The sequence below is a fragment of the Anas platyrhynchos genome, chromosome 8 (genome assembly GCF_047663525.1).
Source record: "Anas platyrhynchos isolate ZD024472 breed Pekin duck chromosome 8, IASCAAS_PekinDuck_T2T, whole genome shotgun sequence".
Taxonomy (NCBI): Eukaryota; Metazoa; Chordata; class Aves; order Anseriformes; family Anatidae; genus Anas; species Anas platyrhynchos.
In genome coordinates this window covers 22,833,522-22,855,604 of record NC_092594.1, presented here as the reverse complement: position 1 = coordinate 22,855,604, position 22,083 = coordinate 22,833,522, and the positions used below count along the sequence as shown (strand labels likewise).

The 22,083-nt window shown below is 42.0% G+C and overlaps 1 protein-coding gene across 2 annotated transcripts in view; it reads left to right on the top strand.

The window, feature by feature from the left end:
- The window catches only part of C8H1orf21 (chromosome 8 C1orf21 homolog), a 107,307-nt gene that overhangs the window by 56,274 nt on the left and 28,950 nt on the right, over positions 1 to 22,083 (top strand). For both annotated transcript variants that reach the window (XM_027463642.3, XM_072041578.1), the window contains exon 3: positions 7,438 to 7,532. In XM_027463642.3, coding sequence (XP_027319443.1) covers positions 7,438 to 7,532 — 95 coding nt within the window. The remainder of the gene's footprint in view (positions 1 to 7,437; positions 7,533 to 22,083) is intronic.

Here is a 22,083-nt window from a genome sequence, read left to right as displayed (position 1 = left end):
TTCTCTGTGTTGTATTTTCTCCCCCTCCTTCTGAGGAGAGGGGGAGTGAGAGAGCGGTTGTGGTGGAGCTTGGCTGCCCACCTGAGTAAAACCACCACAGTAGGTAACTGGGATATTTTACATTATCTAGTAGTTACTTTGAGAAACATTCATTTATAGGATTTTTGTAACTTTTCTCTAACTGTTGACTTGTTTTTGATCTTTGACATTACTTTAGCTGACATTCATGCAGCTGATATCCACATACAGTAATAGAGTTGGAATATTCTGTTGAGCCCATCTCATCCATCTCATGCTCCCAAACTGAACAAAATTCTACCTGTAGCGCTCAAGGCTGGTGACCTAAAAGGTCTTTAAAAACCTCTGATTATGGAAACTGCAGCCATCCAAGCTACCTAATTCCAGTCCTTTGTTCTCCTTCCAGCTAATGATCTTTCCTAATGTCTGTTTTTTAAGCCATAGCTGCTTGTCCAACCAGTGTAGTAGTATTCCTCCTCCTCCTTTGCAGCGGCACTGTAGGTGATGTTTGGCGTGGTTTGCATTTAGCATCTAAGTGTCTTGCTTACTGTACAGTGCAGAGAAATTTGTTGGACAAAAAGGTTGTATTTTACAGAATGGTCACGTTTCATTATGGATGAAGGATGAATCTTGGTACATCCTTCATTTCAAAGGCAATAGATGCTGATGAACACTATGAAGCACAGGATCACGAAGGTGTAGTTAGAAACTTTCTTCTTGGTGGTGTGACTGAAGTACCACATATCTCCTGTGCTACTTGGTATGTCACTGAGAAGAGAGGCTCACCTGTCATTTGTTTTGACAACAGCACGGACAGATCTATCCATCTGAGATGAAATGGGAATGGGAATGGATATGAGTGTAAATCAGCCCTCCTATTTTTTTAAGACTACATTCCTCCAAAGATTGCTCCAAAGGTCTCAGTGAGTCCAGATATGTGTTGCAGTTGTGCTTGCTTTTTGTGTTTTTGAGGTTCATGTTCTGGTTTTTATTTTTTTAACTGGGCCAGAAATAACATCATAACTGATGTTGCTGTGGTAATGGCACTTACAGCAATGTCTGGAGGTGCTGAAGAAATGTTTTTCATTGGAACAACCACAAGGTTTATTTCTTTTTTTTTATTTTTTTCCTCTCCCCTCTAGTAATTGTTTCAATATTATAAGTTGCTATGCTCATTTATCACTGAAATCATTATTAATGAGTGCTGTTTTTCTTCGTCGCATCTCCATGGCAACTGGGTGACATGTTTGAGTAGAATTATCTGTTTCCAGATGGAGATCTTCATTCATAAGATTTGCTTACTGAGAATTTTTACAGCACATTCAACTTAAAAATTCTTCTTTCATCACCCTTCTAAAGAGTTGTGTCAGAGGTGTTGCTGCTTTCTAGTTTATATCCCATGATGGTTTTTATGGTGGACGTTATGCTGGAAAATATTTCTGGTTTTAATTTGTGGTTCATTTATGTTGGTTTTATTTTGACTCAATTGGGCTGCATTTCTTCAATGCAGTATTTGCCATGGCAGCCCTGTAAGCCCGTTCCTCTTCCATTTGAATTATTGCAACTCCGCTTTTTTGTATAATAAAGCACACACTGGAAGACAGTACTCAATTTTTTACTTCTGTACATGAAAGAAGCATAAAGATTTATTTCCCTTTATACGTGATGTACTACACTCTGAATGATAGTGTCCTAAATTTTTATTCATGTTCACTGCTTGATGTTTAGTTTTGAACATGAAAGAAGCATAAAGATACTGCATTTTGTCCATTTTGATGTAAAACTGTATTTAGGAAAAATAAAAAGATATGGCTGGTTAGAAAGATAAAGCAAGGTAAATATGCACAGACCTCTATAATTTTATTTATTGTGAACTTCATACAATTTTAAAGGTCTTGTTCATTGTCAGATTTGATTGAGATCAGGTAGGGCCTAATTAACGCTTCAGGATGTCTCTGCATTGGCTTCTGATCACTCAGACCAACGTATCTCAAAACGATGTATTTACTGTAGCAGAAGTCAAAAAGTAAAAAATCAGAAGGTGAATTTAGCGTCCTTTACTTTTTCAGTTGCAGATGCACCCTTACCTGATCAAGCAAAACCTGCTGAGCAGTTTTCACAGAGTCACAGAATGCTTGAGTTTGGAAGGGACCTCCAAAGATCATCTAGTCCAACCCCCCTGCTCAAGTAGGGTCACCTAGAGATATAGGATGGCATGCAGGCGGGTTTTTTGAATATCTCCAAAGAAGGAGACTCCACAACCTCTCTCTGGGCAGCCTGTAACAGTGCTCTGTCACCCAAATCATAATGAAGTTCTTCTTCATATGGCAATGAAACCTCCTGTGGTTCAGTTCATACCCATTACCCCTTGTCCTATGACTGGCCACCCCTGAGAAGAAATTGGGCCCATCCTCTTTACAGTGTCCCCTCAGGTGTTTGTAGAGGCTAATAAGATCCCCTCTCAATCTCCTCTAGGCTAAACAGGCCGAGCTCACTTAGTCTTTCCTCATAGGACAGATGCTCCAATCCCTTTATCATCTTTGTGGCTCTACGATGGATCCTCTCTAGAAGTTCTGCGTCCCTCTTGTACTGGGGAGCCCAGGACTGCACACAGTACTCCAGGTGTGGCCTCACCAAAGCTGAGTAGAGGGAGAGGATCACCTCACTCGACTTGCTGTCCACACTCCTCCTGATGCAGGCTAGAATCCCATTGTCCTTCTTAGCCACATTAAAGCCATTAATGATGTATACCCCGTGACACACTTCTGGGTAGTTTGTCGGTTGCTGAAATGTCCCATCTTTTGCATTTACTCTGCTTTCATCCCGACAGTAATTTCAGAGCACGAACAGTCTCTTAAATACATCAGGATTCATGGCTTCTGAACACCCCATCTTACATACGTATATCTTATCTAGAGAAGATAAATGTAATCATCACCTCGTCAAAAAGTTTATACGTAGCTCTGCCCTCCTAATAATAATATGATGTAAGACTTGTCTTCTCCAATTGCGTAATTGAATTTTGTTGGTCTGTTCAGTGTATGTGAAGTAATGGATGTTGTCCCATCCACAGTGTTAGGTGTCAGACTCATTTCTTCTCTGTTTCACCAGGTGGTGATGTCCCACCTAGCTAAGCCACTTAGTACCACCTTCTTCTCCTCCTCTGCACCTCTTTGGCTGCCAAAAGACTCATTGCAATCAGTGTTAAACGGCTGGGAGAGTGCAAAATATTGACCGGTCCCCTTGGTTTCAGGGCTTGTTCTGCATTTCCCATGTCAGATCCCTGCTTGAATAGATTTGTGAAGGGCTCATAAAAATGAAGAGGTTTTATGGGTTAGCTTGATCCAGGAAAAAGAAGGAAGTTCAACATGAACGTGAAGGACGAAGTTTCTGTTAGTGAGCTCTATAAATGCCAAAGAGAGGCCTGCAAGCAGAATTTAGTGTTTCTCATCAGATAGCAGGAAGGTTTCATATGTAGACATCAGCATATTAGCTGGGATTCAGGCAGTTCTGGCACTGAAGCAGCTTAGTTCAAAGGCCATTGGAATTCATTAGAGATGGGTATTTTCATTGAATCATTAAAGTTGGAAAAGACTTCCAAGATCATCTGGTCCAGCTGTCCCCCTGCCACCAATATCACCCAGTAAACCATGTCCCTAAATGTTTTTCCTTGGTGAATTGGGTGGTTTGGCAAGTGGATGTTTCTAGCAGTCCCTCACCATACCTAGGAAGCTGTAGGGTTTATAGTCAGCTGGATAGTCCTTTTTCTTTCATTGACAATATAGTTACTTAGCTGTTTTTTCCCTTTGAAAGTGGAATCATAGCTATTTATACCTATCTCCAACAAGTGACTACTCAGTATGAGAAAATGATGCCAATATATTGTATTTATGCTCACTATTTTGAGGAAAATATTTTGCCTGTGATAGGAAATTACGATAGTTTATGAGTCATGATACTGCTTCAAATGTAACATTGCTGATCATTTCATGTGTTCTTGATGCAGCACTTGTGCATGGTCCTGGCCTTGCTTCTTGCGTTATTCCTGAAGTTAAGTTGATTGCTTGCTTTCTGCAGGCCACTGTTGTGTTTGCCTGTCATTGGTGTGTGCATCTCTTGCTCAAAACTCATGGGTTTGATGGAGTTGCTGGCTGCTTGGCACTCCTGCCTGTTAATCATTTATTTAGGCACTGAGGTATGAGTGTTGGCCATTCATACTGCCGCTTCCTTCATGTGCCTCATCCCTCCAGAGATTGCCTCTTGGCTTTTAAGGTAGATTGTCAGCTTAGATTTTGGCAAATTAACATTGCCATTGCTTTTGGAGATACAGGTATAGAGATTTCTAATGCCCCAATCCATACTACATAATAGAGCTATGGCATTAAGTTTGTAAGACACTTCCTATTAAGAGACTAACTTTACTAATGTTCACAGAGGCAGATGTCTTCCACTTTGACCTCCTGATTATTTCTATTTCAACTGAGGCTTGGAGCAACCTGGTCTAGTGGGAGATGTTCCTGCCCATGGGGTTGGAACCAGATGGTCTTTAAGGTCCCTTCCAACCCAAGCCAGTCTGTGATCCTCCTAACAGGAAGACAGATTTCTCTCAAGTAAGACTTCCTAGTTTACATGTTTTTTTCAACTTGTCCCAAAAAACGTAATGAGAAATGACTTTTATTTTTGGAAGCTTTCTTGCTGCTGAGTGTGTCAGGCCTTAATTGTACCAGGCATATGCACTTCTGCCAGTCCCAAGGATAGAGGAAGAGTCACGCTGTCTGCACTGCACCACACAGATAATTGAGTAGCTGTTGTATTGATAAGTAAAGTACTGGGGAAAAACACTTTTACTCACTAACGCTGTTAGTCAGCTGTGGAACTTATACAAGAAATTCTTTAAATGTCCTGTGTCCACCTCATAATCCTCTCCCTTGCCTGGCCTAACTCTGTCCACAGTTTCTCTAACATCTGGCCTCTTTACAAACCCTAGACGATTCAGGAAGTTCTCTGCTGAAGAACTTCATTAGCCTATTAAAAGCAGTCTGGATTTGTAAGTAGCAATACTGCAGTAATTACAAGTGTGGCCAAGATGGTGGGGATGAATATTTGGAGGCCAGGTTCCAGCATGCCTACTGCTCAGGTACCTGAACAGCAGTGCCCCTCGGGACTGGTGGCAGTCAGCTAGAGGAGAAATCCAGAATTAAGCTGCCAGCTAGAGCTTCCTTCCCATCTTACCTCCATCCTATAGAACTGCATCAAACTTTCATACAAAAAGCTGATTATACCAATTATCAAACATGGCCTCATCAATGCCCTTGCTGCATGCACCAAGAAAGAACATGCTTCATGTGGCCCCATACCTGCAGTCCATGCAGGGAGGTCTGCTGCCTGGGCAGGCGCTCAATGTTCAGTTACAGTAAGTCACTGGGGATAGGCCGGAGACACCTTGCAGAAGTTATTTTTGCCCCTGAACATCAGAACCTCCATGCCTTGCGTATTCTTTACAGGGCTGGGTTGTTTGTTCCTCTCAGCATGTCTTGTTGAGTTGATGTGGACGAGCCACAGGTTGTGCAAACTTCCTTTGTTGCATTTTCTCTGTCTCATCTGGTCCCTTATTCAAATCCATAAATGCCACTGTGGGAGCTGTGTGCTTTTTCTACGTGTGGGTTTCATTGCTAATCACAACAGAGATCGCTGAAAGAGTGAGGAGAATGTAAGTTAGATATTGCAGTCAATCAAGTACTTCTAATTCTCGGGCTTTATTGTGTTCAGCCTTTTAGGTTTTATGAATTGTCATCTCCTGACTACCTAAATTCCATTTAAAAAGAGAAAAGAAGTTCAGCAAGCAAGTTCACATTTACCAGTCTAATGATTTCTTAATTCTTCGTTCTTAATATTTTTAATATGTTTAATATTATTAATATGTTTTAAGTTCTTGCCTGTTTTGAGTCTCTGCATCTGAGTTGCTACTATGTGATAAATTTACAATTTTATTTAAACTCTGTAATAATCTTAAAAAAATAGATATGTACTAGTCCAAATGCAGCTTATATCTTTAAAAAACAAATAAACAAAAGAAGGCTTATATAACATATACTACCTGATTAATAGTTTCCTCAAAACAAGCTTCCTTCTAAATTATTTAATTTTTGTGTTTGTTTGTTTATTTAAATACAATAGACCCAGGAAAATTCATTTGTGTTTTGCTTTTCCCTTAGCAAGATAAATTGCTTGAAAACCCAAAGAAAAATAATAAAGTTTGGATGGTTTCTTTTCATTTGCCCAGGTTTCACTTTTTATTCCCAGTGTATTCTCATTTCATTTTGCATTGAGGGAAAGGAAGAGAAGAATTTCTTTTCCCCAAATCCTTGGGAATTTGGGAATGTCATGTCCTACTAAGGAAAAAACCATGGTTCCAGCTTTAAGTGATGCTGTTTGCATCTTATGGCATAGCATCCATACATAAAATAGCGTTACAGGACTGACACCAGAGCTGGAAGTCAGTATTTGAAAAGCCGCAATGTCTAGCTGATAAATAGTAAGGGCAGGCCGGGAGTTTTACTTTTCTTATTCCTTATTTTCATGCTGGATTTCTCTCTGGGTAACGTTCACGTGCAGAAGAAATGGTTGTGGTAGGGACTGGGGAGACGAGAATGGTCAGCATGCTGCCTCTTCTCCAGAAATCCTCATGTGACTGGCACTGGGTACCTTTTGGTTTAACTCTATTAAAACAGTGCAGGAAAAAGAATGAAAAAAGACGCTGTGTTTGGGGGTGTTTTTTCTTTCTTTCTTTCTTTCTTTCTTTCTTTCTTTCTTTCTTTCTTTCTTTCTTTCTTTCTTTCTTTCTTTCTTTCTTTCTTTCTTTCTTTCTTTCTTTCTTTCTTTCTTTCTTTCTTTCTTTCTTTCTTTCTTTCTTTCAGATTATAGCCTATTTTTTAAATTGCCTTCATTAGCGTTGCTTGACTTATCAATGCAAAGTACGTACATGAGCAGCCTCCTCTGCATAGTCACTACCGTACATTGCTTGCTTGCCCACCGATAGTAAAAACCTAGGGAGGCTGCAGTAGCAGAGAGTTTGCTTGTATTAAGACAAATCATACAGAAAACTAGGGAGGTTGAAAAGGGTTTGTCCTGCCATATTCCCAGTACCCACTGTTCACAGTACCGAGGCTATTCCAGCCGAGAGAGCTGCCCACCCATTTCAGGAGGCCAGAACAACTTTCTTGGTATCAGTCCCGTTTAAGTCTTTGAAACTATATACCTGTGTTTTTTTGTTGCCTTGTTGAATTAGGATCTTTTCTAGTCAGCTGTTTTGGGTTTAGTTTTTTTATTTTTATTTTTTTTTTATTTTTCCCCAGCTGCTGAACTACAGTGGTTCAAAACTTTTTTTTTCTTTTTTTTTTTTTTTTTCTTGGTGCTCAGATGAGTATAGGATCAAACCAGTGGAAGAGGTCAAATACATGAAAAATGGGGGAGAAGATGATCAGAAAATAGCAGCCAGGAACCAAGAAAACTTGGTAAGGATTGAACTTATCGCTTCTTTAATTAAATAACATGGCTCTGCTTTTGTAATGAAATATGCAACATGCAGCACATTGAGACTGCAGCTTACACACAGCAAGAGGATTTTCCTGGAAATGTCATACCTGTCTGTGAAGCTCACATAGACAGTGCAAAATACTACTTTTTCTTGTGCTTGTCTTTATGAATTAGGCTCTACTTGATCTTGGAGGGAGTGCTTCCATGATTATACTCATCTCCTTTGCAGATATAAATATACATGGTTTGAAATGTCTGTGTCTATATTGCAAACGAGCTGGTAGTAAAACAGCAGTGCCCTGCCATTAATAAAATGACCCACTTAAGTAGACATTATTTGCTCTGTGCCTCGTGGTTTTACATATTTTAAAATTCACAGTTCATGATAGCAAAAACAATATATTCATAACAGAGCGGTCGCAAAAATCATTTTGCACATTTTGTATTTTCCCTGACTCGAGCAACTTGTTGGCTCACAGTTCTGCCGTCAGGGAGGAGATCTCAGGTAAACTCTCAGTGCTGCTAGAAATAGCTGGGGTGCTGTTGAGGTGGCTCGAATTGCGGCCAAGTCACGTGAACGGACTTCTGAGAAACACCACCTCTGTTCTAAAACTGAAGAAATGTAGATTTTGTAATTGGTTAGCTGGGGCTTCACCCAGTTTAATTTTTTGAGGACATTTCACAGTGATAATAGTTGTGTGTAAAGTTTCAGATCTGGTTCCCTTCACTCATCACAGCGTTCTTCATATAGGATTGTTTTTCTTCTTCCCCACGTCAGTAGGACCAAAGGGGGAATGTAATTAACATCCACTGAACATAATTCAGTGGTCCTATGACCATTATCACCAGCTCAAGATTTGCTCTTGCTATGACTGGGCAGCTGTACAAAAATACACCGTGAATTTGTCTTGTATTGAAGATGTGTGGAGGAGCGTAACAGAGCTGCGGGAAACCTGGATGTGCTTTCTTTCCCTCTTCTAGATGCACGTGCTTGCAGTACAAAACAACCACACATGCCTTCCTGCTCTAAACAGCAGTTTGTTTGCTGTGTGCTGTCCCAGCCTAGGTGCTGGAGCGAAGGTTGAGCAGCACACAGAGCTGTTTCTGCTTTGCTTTCCATGTGCCTTGGCTACTTGCAGTTTTGCATTGCTGATGCTCCAGTGAGGACACACCTTCAGCTTGCAGCAGGATGCTGGGGATATTTTAGTTCAACACTGCTGAGAACATCGCCTTTTCTAGCAGCATCCGCAGTGCCCTCGGCATTACTGCAGTTTAAGCATGTTTGTTTTGAACTGGGAGAAGTGGGACTGCAAGAATTTTTGCTCGTTTTAGAGACCCCAGTGCTTTGTTGGTAAACAGGAGAGAATTAAAAAAAAAAAAAAAAAAAAGGAAAAGTAAAAGAAAAAGAAAAAGAAAAAAAAAGAAAAAGAAAAGAAAAAATGATCCAAATATGTATTTTTGATAAAAGTAGAAAAAGCCTAGCAATTTAACTTATTTTTTTTTAATTTATTTTTATTTTTTTTACTTTCTGCTGCACTTAGAGTACTGGCAGAAGGTAAAATGCCACTTGCATGAGAACCAGGAAGAGTTCAGGAAAGCATAGGTCTGCTGAAGTGACACAGCAGATACAGATATTTTGCGCTTTGATTGGTTTCTGCATTCTTGCAGGACTTAAGTGTTAGTCTGATTCAATTTAGCAAGAGACATTGCTACAGCACAGTGCTTAATGTTTTATTATTGATGGGTCATGCTTGATGGGAGCAAGGGGTTGGTGGAAAGTATATCTTAATGTGGGTCTGGAGGGCTAATATAGCTCTCTTGTCTGTCATATCTGTTGGGAGAAAAAGCAACAGTAATGCAAGAAAGCCTTCAATCAGACTGCTTGCATGTACTTTAAAACAAAAACCCTCTTGCATGCCAAAAAGACTTTATTTTCCTTTTCCTCATCTTACTATAAGGAGATTACAGTGACTGTAAATGTATGCAGCTTAATCCTGGGAATTGTCAGGTCCTCGTCATTCCTGGATTTTTAAGTGGGTTTCGCTGCTCGAGTTCTCCCAAGTAAGCATGTTTAGCGCACTGCTTAGAGGATGGGTTAAGCTACCCATCACTCAGGCTTTACTTTTCTTAACGTGAAAAGTTGGCAAGCACTTACATAATCCTGTCTTCTCATCAGACATTTCCAGGCAACAGAAATTGTCAGAACAAGAAAAGGCGGTGGGAGAGTCATCCAGCCCTTTTCCCTCCTCCCTTGTTTCTTAATCCCACATTTTGTTTATTGTCGCAGGGCTGCTAATTCACATCTCCTTCAGGGATGGGGCCAGGATGAGATGCATAACCCACGTGTCATTACAGTCTTTAGTCTGTTCCCTGGGAACTGCTTGTCTCAGGGCTATCATACCCTCTGGTACTTTGTCCTTGAATGTCCTTGAATCCGAATGTTACTCGGATGAGAGAAAATTTTTGGCCCTGTTACAAGCATGTCTCAGAATTACCAATCCTCCTTTTTGAAGTGTTTTAAAGGCTGGCTTGAAAAAAAAAGTGTGCTTAGGCAAAACCAAAACTGCTTCCCTTACACCCGAGGCTCTTTGAGTTGCTGTCCTGTGGGGAGCTGGCACCGCTGTGGGTATCGCTGGGAGAAATGAAGCCCCATCACTGGTCACTGTCTTTCCAGCGTCCACCTGAGGTTAATCAGGGCTCAAAACTGGCGCAAAGCTGACGTTAAAGCAGAACTGCTCCAAAAACATACCGACAGCAGGAATGTCTGTGCTAGGGCTGTGCGCCAGGTGAAGCAGAAGATGCTCCATGTGAAGAAATTCTCTGGCAGAATGAAAGGCCTCATGGAATTTAAATGTAGGCTCTTGGCAGGAAAAAAAAAAAAAAAAAAAAAAAAAAGAAAAAAGCCAGACTTATTTCATATTCTGTCAAACAATGATTCACTGCTTTACCCAGGTTGGTTTTGTTGTTCTGTGCTTGCTGTCAAATGTTGCAGCTCCTGGTTTCAGTACTGGTGTCTCCAGACACAGGAGGGCTGCCCGTGGTGCTTCATGGGGCCAAGGACCACTGGGATCAGGAGATGGTTGCCATCTCTCCACTTACCAGAGGCAAGCTCCAGATCCAGCATCGTCCCTGACCTGCATGCATTTCCCTACTGGAGGCCCTGATGGCTTGCTTATGCAGTTCTGAGGATGGTTGCAGGCTTTTAGGATTGCTGTAATCCAAACCGAAGGATTTTACCAACTGATGAGTGTCTTACTCAGCAGATCTGGGATGGTTTTGTGTTTTTTTTTCTTTACCAGCAAGAAAAGCTGATCATGGCTAGTAATATACATTGCATGCCTGGGTGAAGAACATTTTGAAGAAAAACACTTTGAAGAACTAAAATGCAAAAAATCAGTAATACTAATATTTTAAAAGGCTCAATCCATTCTAAAAGATACCTGCTACAAGCAGGAATAAGTAATAAATTTTTACCTTCTCTAAAGACCTGTTAATTTTTGTGTAGAAGGGACTTACTGTTTAGCTCTTCAACGTCATGTTAAATATATAAAGCACAATCACAACAGCCTATTTAACATTCATCACAGGACTAATTTCATTGTCCTTATTTCCATCCCCTCAGAACACTGTTCATTTTCCACTGTAAAACCTTATTGCCGAAAAAGGTAAGGTAAGATGTGTTGTATTCATGCAGTGCTGGAAACTCGGATGAGCTGTATCAATTTTCCTTTGAGATGGTTTGCAATAATACAGATGCCTCTTGTTGCTGCTTTCCGTGCTACCCCAGCCTGAGAGACAACATCGATTGGCTGACTGGACATCTGCTCCCCAAGCAGGGACACCAGAGACGGACACACTGTGTCTAGCTCAAGTGCCAATTTATTGCTGCGTAGCATAGCTTCTTATACCCGTACACATGACCGCCCAGATCCCCGTGACCCTCTGTTCCACCCATGGTCCCTCCCAATCCTCCCCCCACATCTCCCCCCACATCTCCCCCCTCCTTATACTATATATCACGCCTCTTTTTACCGCACCCCCTTTTCCCGTTACAAAAGGTATTAGCATAGTACAGTGTTAGCTGAAGGCGATCATTCTCTTCTTGTGGCAAGCACTGCCATCTATTATTAAGAAGCAGGTTAATATTCACTGTTCGCAGGACTAGCTTTTCAAGCATCTGTCGCAATAGTCGAAAGAGCAGGGGCAAGAAGAACACACCGACATCCAATAATATTACCATTGACAAAACTGCCGATAAAAGAGACGTTATCCACGAATCTGGTGTTCCCAGCCAATCTAGCCAGCCCTTCCCCTACCAGTCTCGGTAAATTCGATCTCCATAAGAGCTCTTCAACAACTCCTCAACTGCGCCCTTGGCTCACTCAATTTCCGTTGTTGCGTTCTTTGTCCAATCGATACAACAAAAACCTTTGACGCCAGCATCCTCCAACTCAGAGCAACCAATGCCGGTTTGAGCAAGCAAGTAGTCCACAGCCAGCCTTGTCGAGAACAATCCTTCTTTACGAGCTTCCATGCCACCGATGGGATTTGTCAAAGCCTTTGCTGTGCGGTTAGCATTCTTCAGTGCCCAACAAGCTAACCGCTCAATCATCTCAGTATTTCGAACGAGCTTCGGGAATATAAAAAGCATCTCAACAATTGTTTGTGCTCGGGTAGTCGAATACCATCCGTCATCATAGTCCGGATCTAGAGTGGGGTCTTTCAACGAGTGCCTGTGACAGCTCACTGCCTTCCCTGTGGTGTTCCTGATGTCATCGGGTGCGAGCGGACTAACTGCCAAAATACCAAGTGCGCAAGGTCCGCCATAAGCATTAGGGGGAATAGTCAGGTAAGCCTGACCTTACCCCCACAAAGCAAGAAGATTCCCCACGGCAAATGCAGAGGTATCGAAGGACTGTCAAATACCACGATAGTCGCCCACCTATTATCATCATATTCTGCACCGGGCATCTGATCATCGTGTTCCCCACCATCGTCCACCACCTGCCTTGACCTTCCTCCATGGTTTTACTCGCAGGTAGGGAAACCTTAAAGACAGGGGCGCACCAAGGCACCCCGCAGTCCCCTACAGGGATCCCGTCTTCCCCTGAGTCCTTCCCTGCTCCCTTCTCCCTATCACTAGTGTCCTCCGTCTGCATCCCTTCCCCCCCTGTCTTGGCTGCCGCCATTTTGTCGGCCGCCGCCATTTTATCGACTGCCGCTGCTGTGCTTTCCAACAGAGCACTCAATGACTCCACCTTCACCTCCTGACCCTGCCTATATTCCTCTGAGCCTTGCAACATTCCCGCCACCAACTGCTATATGGAGAGCTGCTCCCTCGCCTGCTTAAAGGTCTTGAGGATCTTCCCAAAAGCAGGAATCAACCCCAGAGCCTCCTTATTCCCATTACAAGCCGCTGCCCAAAGTTCCTCACCCACCTTTTCTAATGTTCACCGTTCCAGGCAATTGGATGGTGAATCAGCACCTCTGAAAAAAATAGAATATAACATTTTTTTGTTAGATGGTTAACTTAATATTTATTTACAGAATCACAGAATCATCTAGGTTGGAAGAGACCTCCAAGATCACTGAGTCCAACCTCTGACCTAACACTAACAAGTCCTCCACTAAACTGTATCACTGAGCTCTACATCTAAACGTCTTTTAAAGACCTCCATGGATGCCCACTTCCCTGGGCAGCCCATTCCGATGCCTAACAACCCTTTCAGTAACTAATTGTATTGTAGCTCAGTTCTTGGATGTTTTTGTAACTTCTGCTAATGGAGATCATTTTCTGGTCTGCAATGATGCAAAAGGCTACCAATTGGAATTTTTATGCTTTGTTATCCAAACCCTCAAAACAGTTGGGCACAATCCTCTGTTTTGTCCTGGAGCTCAATAGTGAAATTGCATGTTGGAGCTTGAGATGAATTCCTGCTGGAGCTGGAAGAAAATTACCTCTTTGTGTTTTTCTTGCTATCTCTCACTTCGCCTTTAATAATATGAACAATATTTTGAGTTTTCTTTTCCAATAAGTATAAATTTCCACTCCACTTACCTGCAAATGTCATTTTTGTCAGCTTTGCGTGCGCTGTTATTTCCTATGTCTCGAGCTTCTCCAACCAGCTGCTGTTCTGCATTTATCATTCAGCTTGGTAGTACTTAATATTGCACAACCTCAGTAGCCATCGTTTTGTATTCAACAGCAGTTGTCATTTTCTGCAGTGATACATTAGAAGTAGACAGTAGTAACTGATAGATGAAGTGTATGAAATTAAAAGCCTGGCAGAAAAGGATAAATGAAGCAACTTTAATAACTATATAAAATGTAACACGTGAAATACTGTGTCTAATATCAATATTTAAATAGGTACGCAAAATATATAGTATAGATCCATCAATCAGATAAACATTTTGTGTTGTTTGATGCAAATCTGGACAGATGCCTGAACTTCTGATTGATTTAGGAAAATAAGTTTTTAATTCTATTGCCAAGATCACTGGTCTATATACATAAAAGAAAGAAGCTAACCATGACTCCCTGTGGTTAAATTTACTGCAGATATTTCTGGTGTTTTCCTTTCTACAAAAGTAAAATACCACAAGTGGCTCTGGAAATTTAAGCACGGTAATACAATTAATTTTGTATTTTAAAGTGTTTAAATCCACTGCTACTTATTGTTTCTAGATAAGCTTTGAACTGCTGTGTTTTAAATGTCTAAGTGTATATGTTAATCATGGTGCTGGTTTAGTACATGGGTAAAGAGCTTTGTAGAAATGAAAGTATCATATTAATGTATACTGTAGTATAAAGATTTCAAGCTGTGAGTTCCCTAATTATTTATTTTAAACCGCTTTACAACAAGAGCAGTTCAAAGTACGCTATTTCAGGGTGGAATTTGCTCACACTCTGCCTGTCAGGGGAAGGAAACCAGAAATGCCCAGGACCATACCCCTCCATCCTTAGCAAGAACAGGATTTTTTGTTTGTTTTTAAATTTCATCTGCCCTGTGTTAAGCCCCAGGTTATTTGGCTACAGGAGCAGGGAAGTTGCGGGGTACAAAACAGGGCTACTCACCCACCCCACCTCAACCCGTTTTCCCACAAGTAGAGACATCCACTTTGCCTGGCTGCAGCCAAATCCTCCTATCCCAAGGGAGGTCTCTGCAAACAGGTCAAGCAGGCTGCTTGGAGATGCTCCCATCTGGACTCTTCCTGCCTTGAGTTTAAGGGGAAAAAAAAAAAGAAAAAAAAGAAAAAGAAAAGAAAAAGCAAACAAACAGCAACAACAACAACAACAAAACAGAACAAAAGAAGCCACTACAAAATAAGTAAATGAAAGGCATGGATTAAAATTTAAAAGTAACTAAATGACGGAGTAATGAGCATAAATCCAAGCTCCTTTCTGTTGTAGGTGGCAGGGTTCACACTAGGATAAAGGAGGCAGCATCCCAGCATCCACCAAGCAAAGTGTCCTTTCCTCCAGGCAGAGCTGCTCTGAGCGGTACCTGGCCAAAGCAAGTGCTGTGCACCACCAAGCAAGAGGAATTTTTCTTTTCACTTTTATGAGGTGATACCCCCTAAATTCCTGTGGGAGTACATAGTTGCTTATTGGATATGTTTTTCTGCAGTCTTCATTGGTAGAGTCTGGACTGGGGCATTTTGTGCTGCATGTGCTCCCAGTCTGCCTTCTGTTTTCCCCAGGGAAATTAAAATCTTGAAATCACCCTTCAGACTTTTTCAGAGTTTGGAACTCTAAATGAGTGCTGCCCTATCGGTACTAAAGAAGAAAGTAATTACACATTTCAGTTTTAATGAGTCAGCCTCTCCCAATATTTTTGGAAGAAATGCATTTGAAGCTGATTTAGAAGTGCACAGAAAGGATATTGTTACTTGAGTCTGTTATTTTAAATACCATGCAATTAGCTTTTTTCCATAATGCCTATTTCAGTTAAAATTTGCAGTGATATCCTTCAAAGAATGGTTTCTCATAATGAATTTATGTCACTTAGCTCATTTCACTTGCGGGTCACTGCTTATTATATGGAGATCAAAGTAAATGATTGCACTAAGTATTAATATTCTTTTTCCTCTGGATCCCATAACAAATTTGATGTAAGAAGTATTAATTTTTCCTCTAATATCTAACTTCTGAAAATCTAGAAAGCAAGTGGATACTGTTAATATTTTAGCAAGTCAGAAATAATATAAATGCTAAATATGATCCAGGTATGTTGCTTCAGGCTAGTCTACTTCAGTCTTCACCCTCCAGTAAGTAAACTTGCAGAGTGCTCTGTTGAGAGGTAGAATGAAACATATCCAGAACGTGATTTTAAAGTAGAAAACTTAAAAAATGTAATGGTATTTCTTTCTAAGCATATTAAAATAACAGTGTCCAGAAGCAACATGTAATTGCAGTCTTACTAATGTTTGCCAGGAAAAAAAAATGTGTTAGTCAAGGTCTAATGCCAAAGTGTATGTTTTGCTCTAGCTGGGTCAAATATAAATCTCCAACTCTGTGTTTGTGATCCATACGCCATTATTTCCTGCAGTGTTTTCCATAGCCATTTGAAAATAAAGTAGTTTAAAAAAAAAATAAAGTAAAAGACAGCAACAGAAACCAAACAACTAATGGCTACAATTCACTTCATATTTTCAGCGTTTTAGTTCAAACATCTAGGTAAGAAGAGAGGAAATACTTACCTAGTGAAACTTTTATCTCCTTTTTATTTTATAATGCCTTGAAAATCAAAAATCGCTTGTGAAAGGCTTGTTCTAAACACAAAAAATCTGGGTTCCCAAGGTGCCCTGGCCATTATGTGCAGCCCTGGGCAGGTGTCAGGAAGGAGCACAGTTTCAGGACCAGCTGTGGAGGAGTGTGAATAGAAACATTCACATCAGTTGTGGGAGTTGATTATTTTTTTTATGGGTTGTATTCTTCCATATTTGCATTATTTCAGTGGGTGGGTTCCTGCCAAGGATGGGTTTTTCTACTCTGGGGAAGGCGATGTCTTTGTGAGGGCAGATGGGCACAAAGCTGTTTGCTGGCTGGAGCAATTGGCTGCACTCATCAGAAATCATCTTGGCCAAGGAAGTCCCTTCTCGTGGGAGTCTGACCTGGAAGCTCAGCTGAAGGGCTGAAGAGCTGCAGCTCTTTGGCTGAAACACGTCTGTGTGGATGACCACCTTATCCAGGACTTGTATACAACAGTGCCTGAAGCCCAAACTGGATGTCTGCTGTGGTGAGCTCTGGCAGTGGCAGCAAGTGGTCACGGCAACATTTATCTGTAGCCTGGAGCATCCTGGCCCACCAGCAACACCAAGGATGTGACAGTTTCTCCTGTCCTTTCATCATTGTCCTTGTGCTGGAGATAAATCTACTATATCAAGGCTGTGGATATGGCGTGTATGTTTTGAACACACAAATTTAATGATAATCTCCAGGAGGAGGTGTAGAAATGCATACTGCTCTGCAGCAGCTTGCTGTGCACTTTGTGGCAAGCCTGCCTGCATCACAGTGCTGCCAACACCAGTCATTTTGAGATGAGTCAGCTGACCAAAATATACAGGTTATGTATGAAGTTTGCTATTTAAAAGCATCATACAAAACTCTGGAAGCCTTTGGTTCCAGTGTGTCTTCCATGATCGTAAGAGCTACCCCCCCCCCCCCCTTTTTTCTGTTTTTAGAGCTGAGGTTCTTTTTCTTTGAAAGCTTGATAGTCTCTAAACATAACTTGAAGCACTGAAGCTTTAAGAGAGATGAGCAATAAGATTTTGAAAGCTGTCAGCAATAGGAGTTCTCCACATCCTCTGTTTTGGTACTAGTTTTTCAGTGTTTGCCTGATAAGCATTAATTGCTAATTCTGCTGTTTTGGAACAGCGGGTAAGACAAGACCAGGCAGAAACAAATACACAGAAATGCCTAAAATCATAAGAAGTCACTAGTGGGGAATAAAGCTGGCAAGTCCAGACACTGAGGCATCGTTAGCCAGCTGTGCCTTCTGCTAGCCCAAGACACATGGCAGATTCGCATATAGGTGTTATGCAGGTTTGCTCAAACCTTCTGTTCAGGCACAGCAGCCCTTCAGTTGAGGCAGTTGTGGAGGAAAATATAGGCCCAGGATTTCTGTATCTGGTGAGATGCTGATTTAATGCTGTTTAAGTACGTGGAGACAATGGGGAAATGTATCCATCGATGCTTCATTAGATACTTAACCGTGCAACCTTAAAATTTTGGTTTGAATACCATACCACACCCAGAAAAGAAAATTTCAGGGGGCTGAGAGATGGCATACACTCAAACTTGAAATTGAATATATTAATTTTGCTTTGAAGCAAAAATGTCCACTTTTGAATTTTGACAGAGCTTTCCTTCCATCTGTGTTTTTCCTCCTCTTACTTTTGTCCTGTGTTTCTCTAACCAGTGTCATCACCTGGATCTTCTGGCCTGGAATGCATCTTTAAAGTGTTTTCCAGTAGCTGGGAGCTCAGGTTGTTCACAGTCAATTATGGTGGCTTCGCAGAGAGCTTCTGCTGGCAGTGGGTGAGCAGAAGCACCCTTCCCGTAAGCAGCAAGGCACCCGGAGGTAGAAAGATGGCATGTGATTGTGGGACGTGCACTGTAACAGTCATGGTAGGAACATGTGAGGGTTTCATCCAGCAAAGGCAGCATGCCACAAGTCGGCGTTGTGTTCAGCAGTAAATCTGCATGGCATAGCCAACCACACTCGTCCTCTTGTGGGCCTTGGAAACCAGTTTTGTTGTGGTGCCTTTGGCGTCATTGAGAGCCTGTCTGTCTGCACCCATCAGGGACGGGGCTGTTCTCAGGAGTCCGTGCTCAGCTTCTCCCTTGGGATGGCCCTGCTGGCCCTAGCAAAGTAGAGCCATCAGCCAGGCAAGTCAGAGCTTTTGTCACTAACAGTATGTTACAGCAATGAGATCCATAAGCTAGAGAGCAGTTATTTGGAAAAAAAAATAAATCTAACATCTTTTTTTCAAATGAGCATTTTCAGTTTGGAATTTGTGCTTTCTGCAACAATGCCACTGCTGCTGTGTTAAGAGACTAGAACAGCAGAAGGTCCCCATCCGCTTTGCATCACGATAGTTTTGGAACACTTGTGTTTTGTCTGCTTTTTTAGGAAAATGATGCAAGTGTTTTCCAATATCCAGTCCACACGAGACTTCCTTTATCACCCAAATCATTTTTGGTTTGTTCCCTTTCCACTCTTCTGGGTTATTTAGTAAGAAAAGCAGTCTACAGTGGAAGATCCAAGAGTGAGGAGTGCTTGCAGGAATACAAATTGTGGCAGGAGAGCACTAATTATTCAACTAATCTTCAAAAAGATAATGCCTATTGCGCTGAATGAGAATGAACTGATACTGTGTATATTTTAAACATTCACAGCTTTTGCCACTGAGAGAGCAATGTTTTCCACTGCACCTGACAGGCAAATGTACACTCACGCTGAGCAGGAACATTTTGCACTGCTTCAGCCATTGTTTTGTGTTGTCTTGCTTGATATTTTGGTTGTGTTCCATCATGATATGTGAGTGACATTGGCAAATCTTTAAAATCTAAATAGGAGTTTTGCAGAGGAGAAACTGATGGTATTTTAGATTAAATTATTTAAAACCATAGGGGACATTTTTTAGTGTTGGGTGGGGGTTTGTCTTGTATTCTTTGGCAGTAATGTGGAGACCATGTGGATAATGGCCTGCCCAGGCATTTTGTCAGCATAGGCTTGCTGGAATGGTGCTGCAGTGGAGGGGTGTTAGCGCCAACAGTGGGCAGAAAACACCCTGACACTAAAACACCCTGATTTAATGATGCCTTCTCTACAGAAAGTGAAGGGGAACTGGTGAGAGCTGTTGGGGAAGCTCGTTGGCTGTATGGCATCACTCCGGTTAGCCTTAGGTCTTTCACCATAAGTCCTGCATGCCCAGGCTGACACTGTGGTAAGTCCAGGTCTCCCTGAAACTGGGAGCGAAGTTGTGACTTGCTCCCCTGACTGCAGCAGGAACACAGTGCTTTTGGGGACCACAGGGAAGGTAAAAACATTCTTCAACCTGCTTTGGTGCGCCCCATGCTCAGGGTTTGCTCAAAGATGTGCTAATGCTCACACTGAGACCATCACTGTAGAGGCTGCCAGGGCTGCGTGAAGCCTCAGGTGGAGAGTTGGGGAGCAGGGAATGGGGAGGAGGGCAGTTGCAAGGGGGAAATCTTCAGCCTTCCATGGCCGAAGGTTTGGGCTTGTGGTCCTCTTTTAAGGGCACTGGCACCGGTCTCCTAGCTGCTGGCACCAGTTGGAGCAAAACTTCCTGTGCCGGGTCTCTGTCTCAAGTCGAACTACAAAAGCTTCAGCCACACCTGGGAATTAAATGAAGAGCGTCTCCACCTGTACCGTACCATTCATGCTTATACTCGCAATGGAAGGGGCTCAGCCTGAGTTTTTCACTAGTTATGCTTTTTACCGTCAGTTGCACCCCTTTGCTTTTGTGGGTAACCAAACCAAGCTAGCTGTACTGCTGCTGGGGCACAGGCTTACGAAGATCTGTGTTTTGGGGGTTCTGCCTTTCAAGCAGTGGGCAGGGTGGCACTGCATGACAGAGGAGTAAAGGACTGGATTGGGAGGAGGGGAATTACTATAGATGATAACCTTCAAGGGCTTAGGGTTTTTTCAATAAAAAAGAACAAAAAAGACAAGAAAAAAATGGTGAAATACATTCTTGTAAAAGCAAACACTTTTGATATTGAGGAAATGCTGGGCAGATAATTCAGGCTGTTGTGTGTAGGGAGGATGATGCAGTGTCGGATTATACATAGGCACATTATAAAATGAAGCTCCTATGAGTACTCCTACACGAGTACTTCCTAGTTTAAGTTACTAACTTAGCAAAGCAACAGTGAACTGAGCTAATATACAGCTTACCAAGTTTGTTCTCACCGGGCATAAAATCTTTTTTGGCTTGAGAGTATTTGTTCATTGTTCCTGCAACGTATCCAAGTTCCAATACAGCTCTACAGTGCTCTGTTTTCATCTCCCATCCTCACTGTGAGCTCACCGTGCTTGCTGCATGCTTCTTCTCACTGCTTTATCAGAGACGTAATCTTTCCATGGGATACCATCAAAGGCAGGCAGCTTTAAGTAAATAAACAAGCTGCCTGATAGTCTAGGCATGGGAACGCGAAACCAATGAGTTTTAATAATGTAATAATATTCTATTTGTGTGTATGTATATGTTTAAATAGCAAATGCAGTTTGTATTGCAGCAGCATCTGAAGGCAGTAGTCAGGAATCAGAACCAGCTTCTCTGCCTGCGAACACAGCATGAAGGAGCCTGACCCCTAAAAGCCCATACATGACCAGTTCTGCCAAACAATTTCAAAATGTAATAAAAGTGCAGGTTTGCATGTGCTTCCAGGGACACAACTCGGGGGTGAGTTTCCAATTCCCAAGGTAAAAAATCAAAGGCAAACACTGAAGAGAGTGAGGGCATAGATACAGCAGAGCTTGGTGCACTGCCCTCCTTTCCCCAGTGTCTGGAGGTACAACCCTGCAATGTGGGGGACAATTTGGAGGAGCATGGGAAGGAGCACACCTGTCAAGCTGCTCTTTTCCCTTGCTTTTCTTTCCTTTAGCCATTTGGAGAAAGGAAGCCACTGTGACAGAGAGGAGACCATCAAAGAGACAGGTAGTGGCAGCATGAGGATGGTTTCAGGATTTGAGAGATGCTTGGAATATCCTTCTGCCAGTAAAATGCTGCCTGTTTTCTAGATCTCCCTCTTCTTAGACCTGGGGAGCATGCAGTGCTTTGTTGTTTGATCAGGTCCACCTGAGTTACACATGGAAAATCCTCAGACCTTTCAGGTGACTGGGCTCTGAAATGACTTGCTTTACTGGAGTCATTTCATAGTTCTAAGGAGTCAAAGGCAAATCATGCTTTATTTTTTATAAGGCCTTGACTGGATGCAGAAATTTAGCAGCTTGTGTATTGATGGGATTTGGTGCTCCCATCCCTATAAGTCACTCCGTCCTGCCCAGCCAAAAGATTAACATCTGCATGGGAACACTGAAGTAATGCTTACACTGATTTCCTTCCTGGTGAAAACATTTAGCAAGGAAACAGGACTTCAGCCACACCAGGGAATTGCTGCCGGCAGATGTGAGGAGATGGCGGCACCTCTTTCCACAGCACGGTTTGTTCGCAGCATGTTGTGCATTGAGCTGCTTTTCTGCATCCTCTTTTTTTTAAAACAAAACAAAACAAACAAACAAACAAAACAAACAAACAAAAAAAAGCAACAAAACAGAACAAGCAGAGATCTTTTACCGAGCTTATGCTGTGGCACCACATCAGCTAGCGTTGCTCAGCCTTGCAGCAATCCCAGCCAGTGCTGGCCGCTGGCCAAGCAGTTGCCAGCTGCAGCCTGCCCATGACAGGTCCTCTAAGAATAGCCCCGGTGCTCTTTTTTTTCCTAAAAAAAAAAGAAAAGTAAATAAATAAATGTTTTAGCAATTGTCTGTGCTA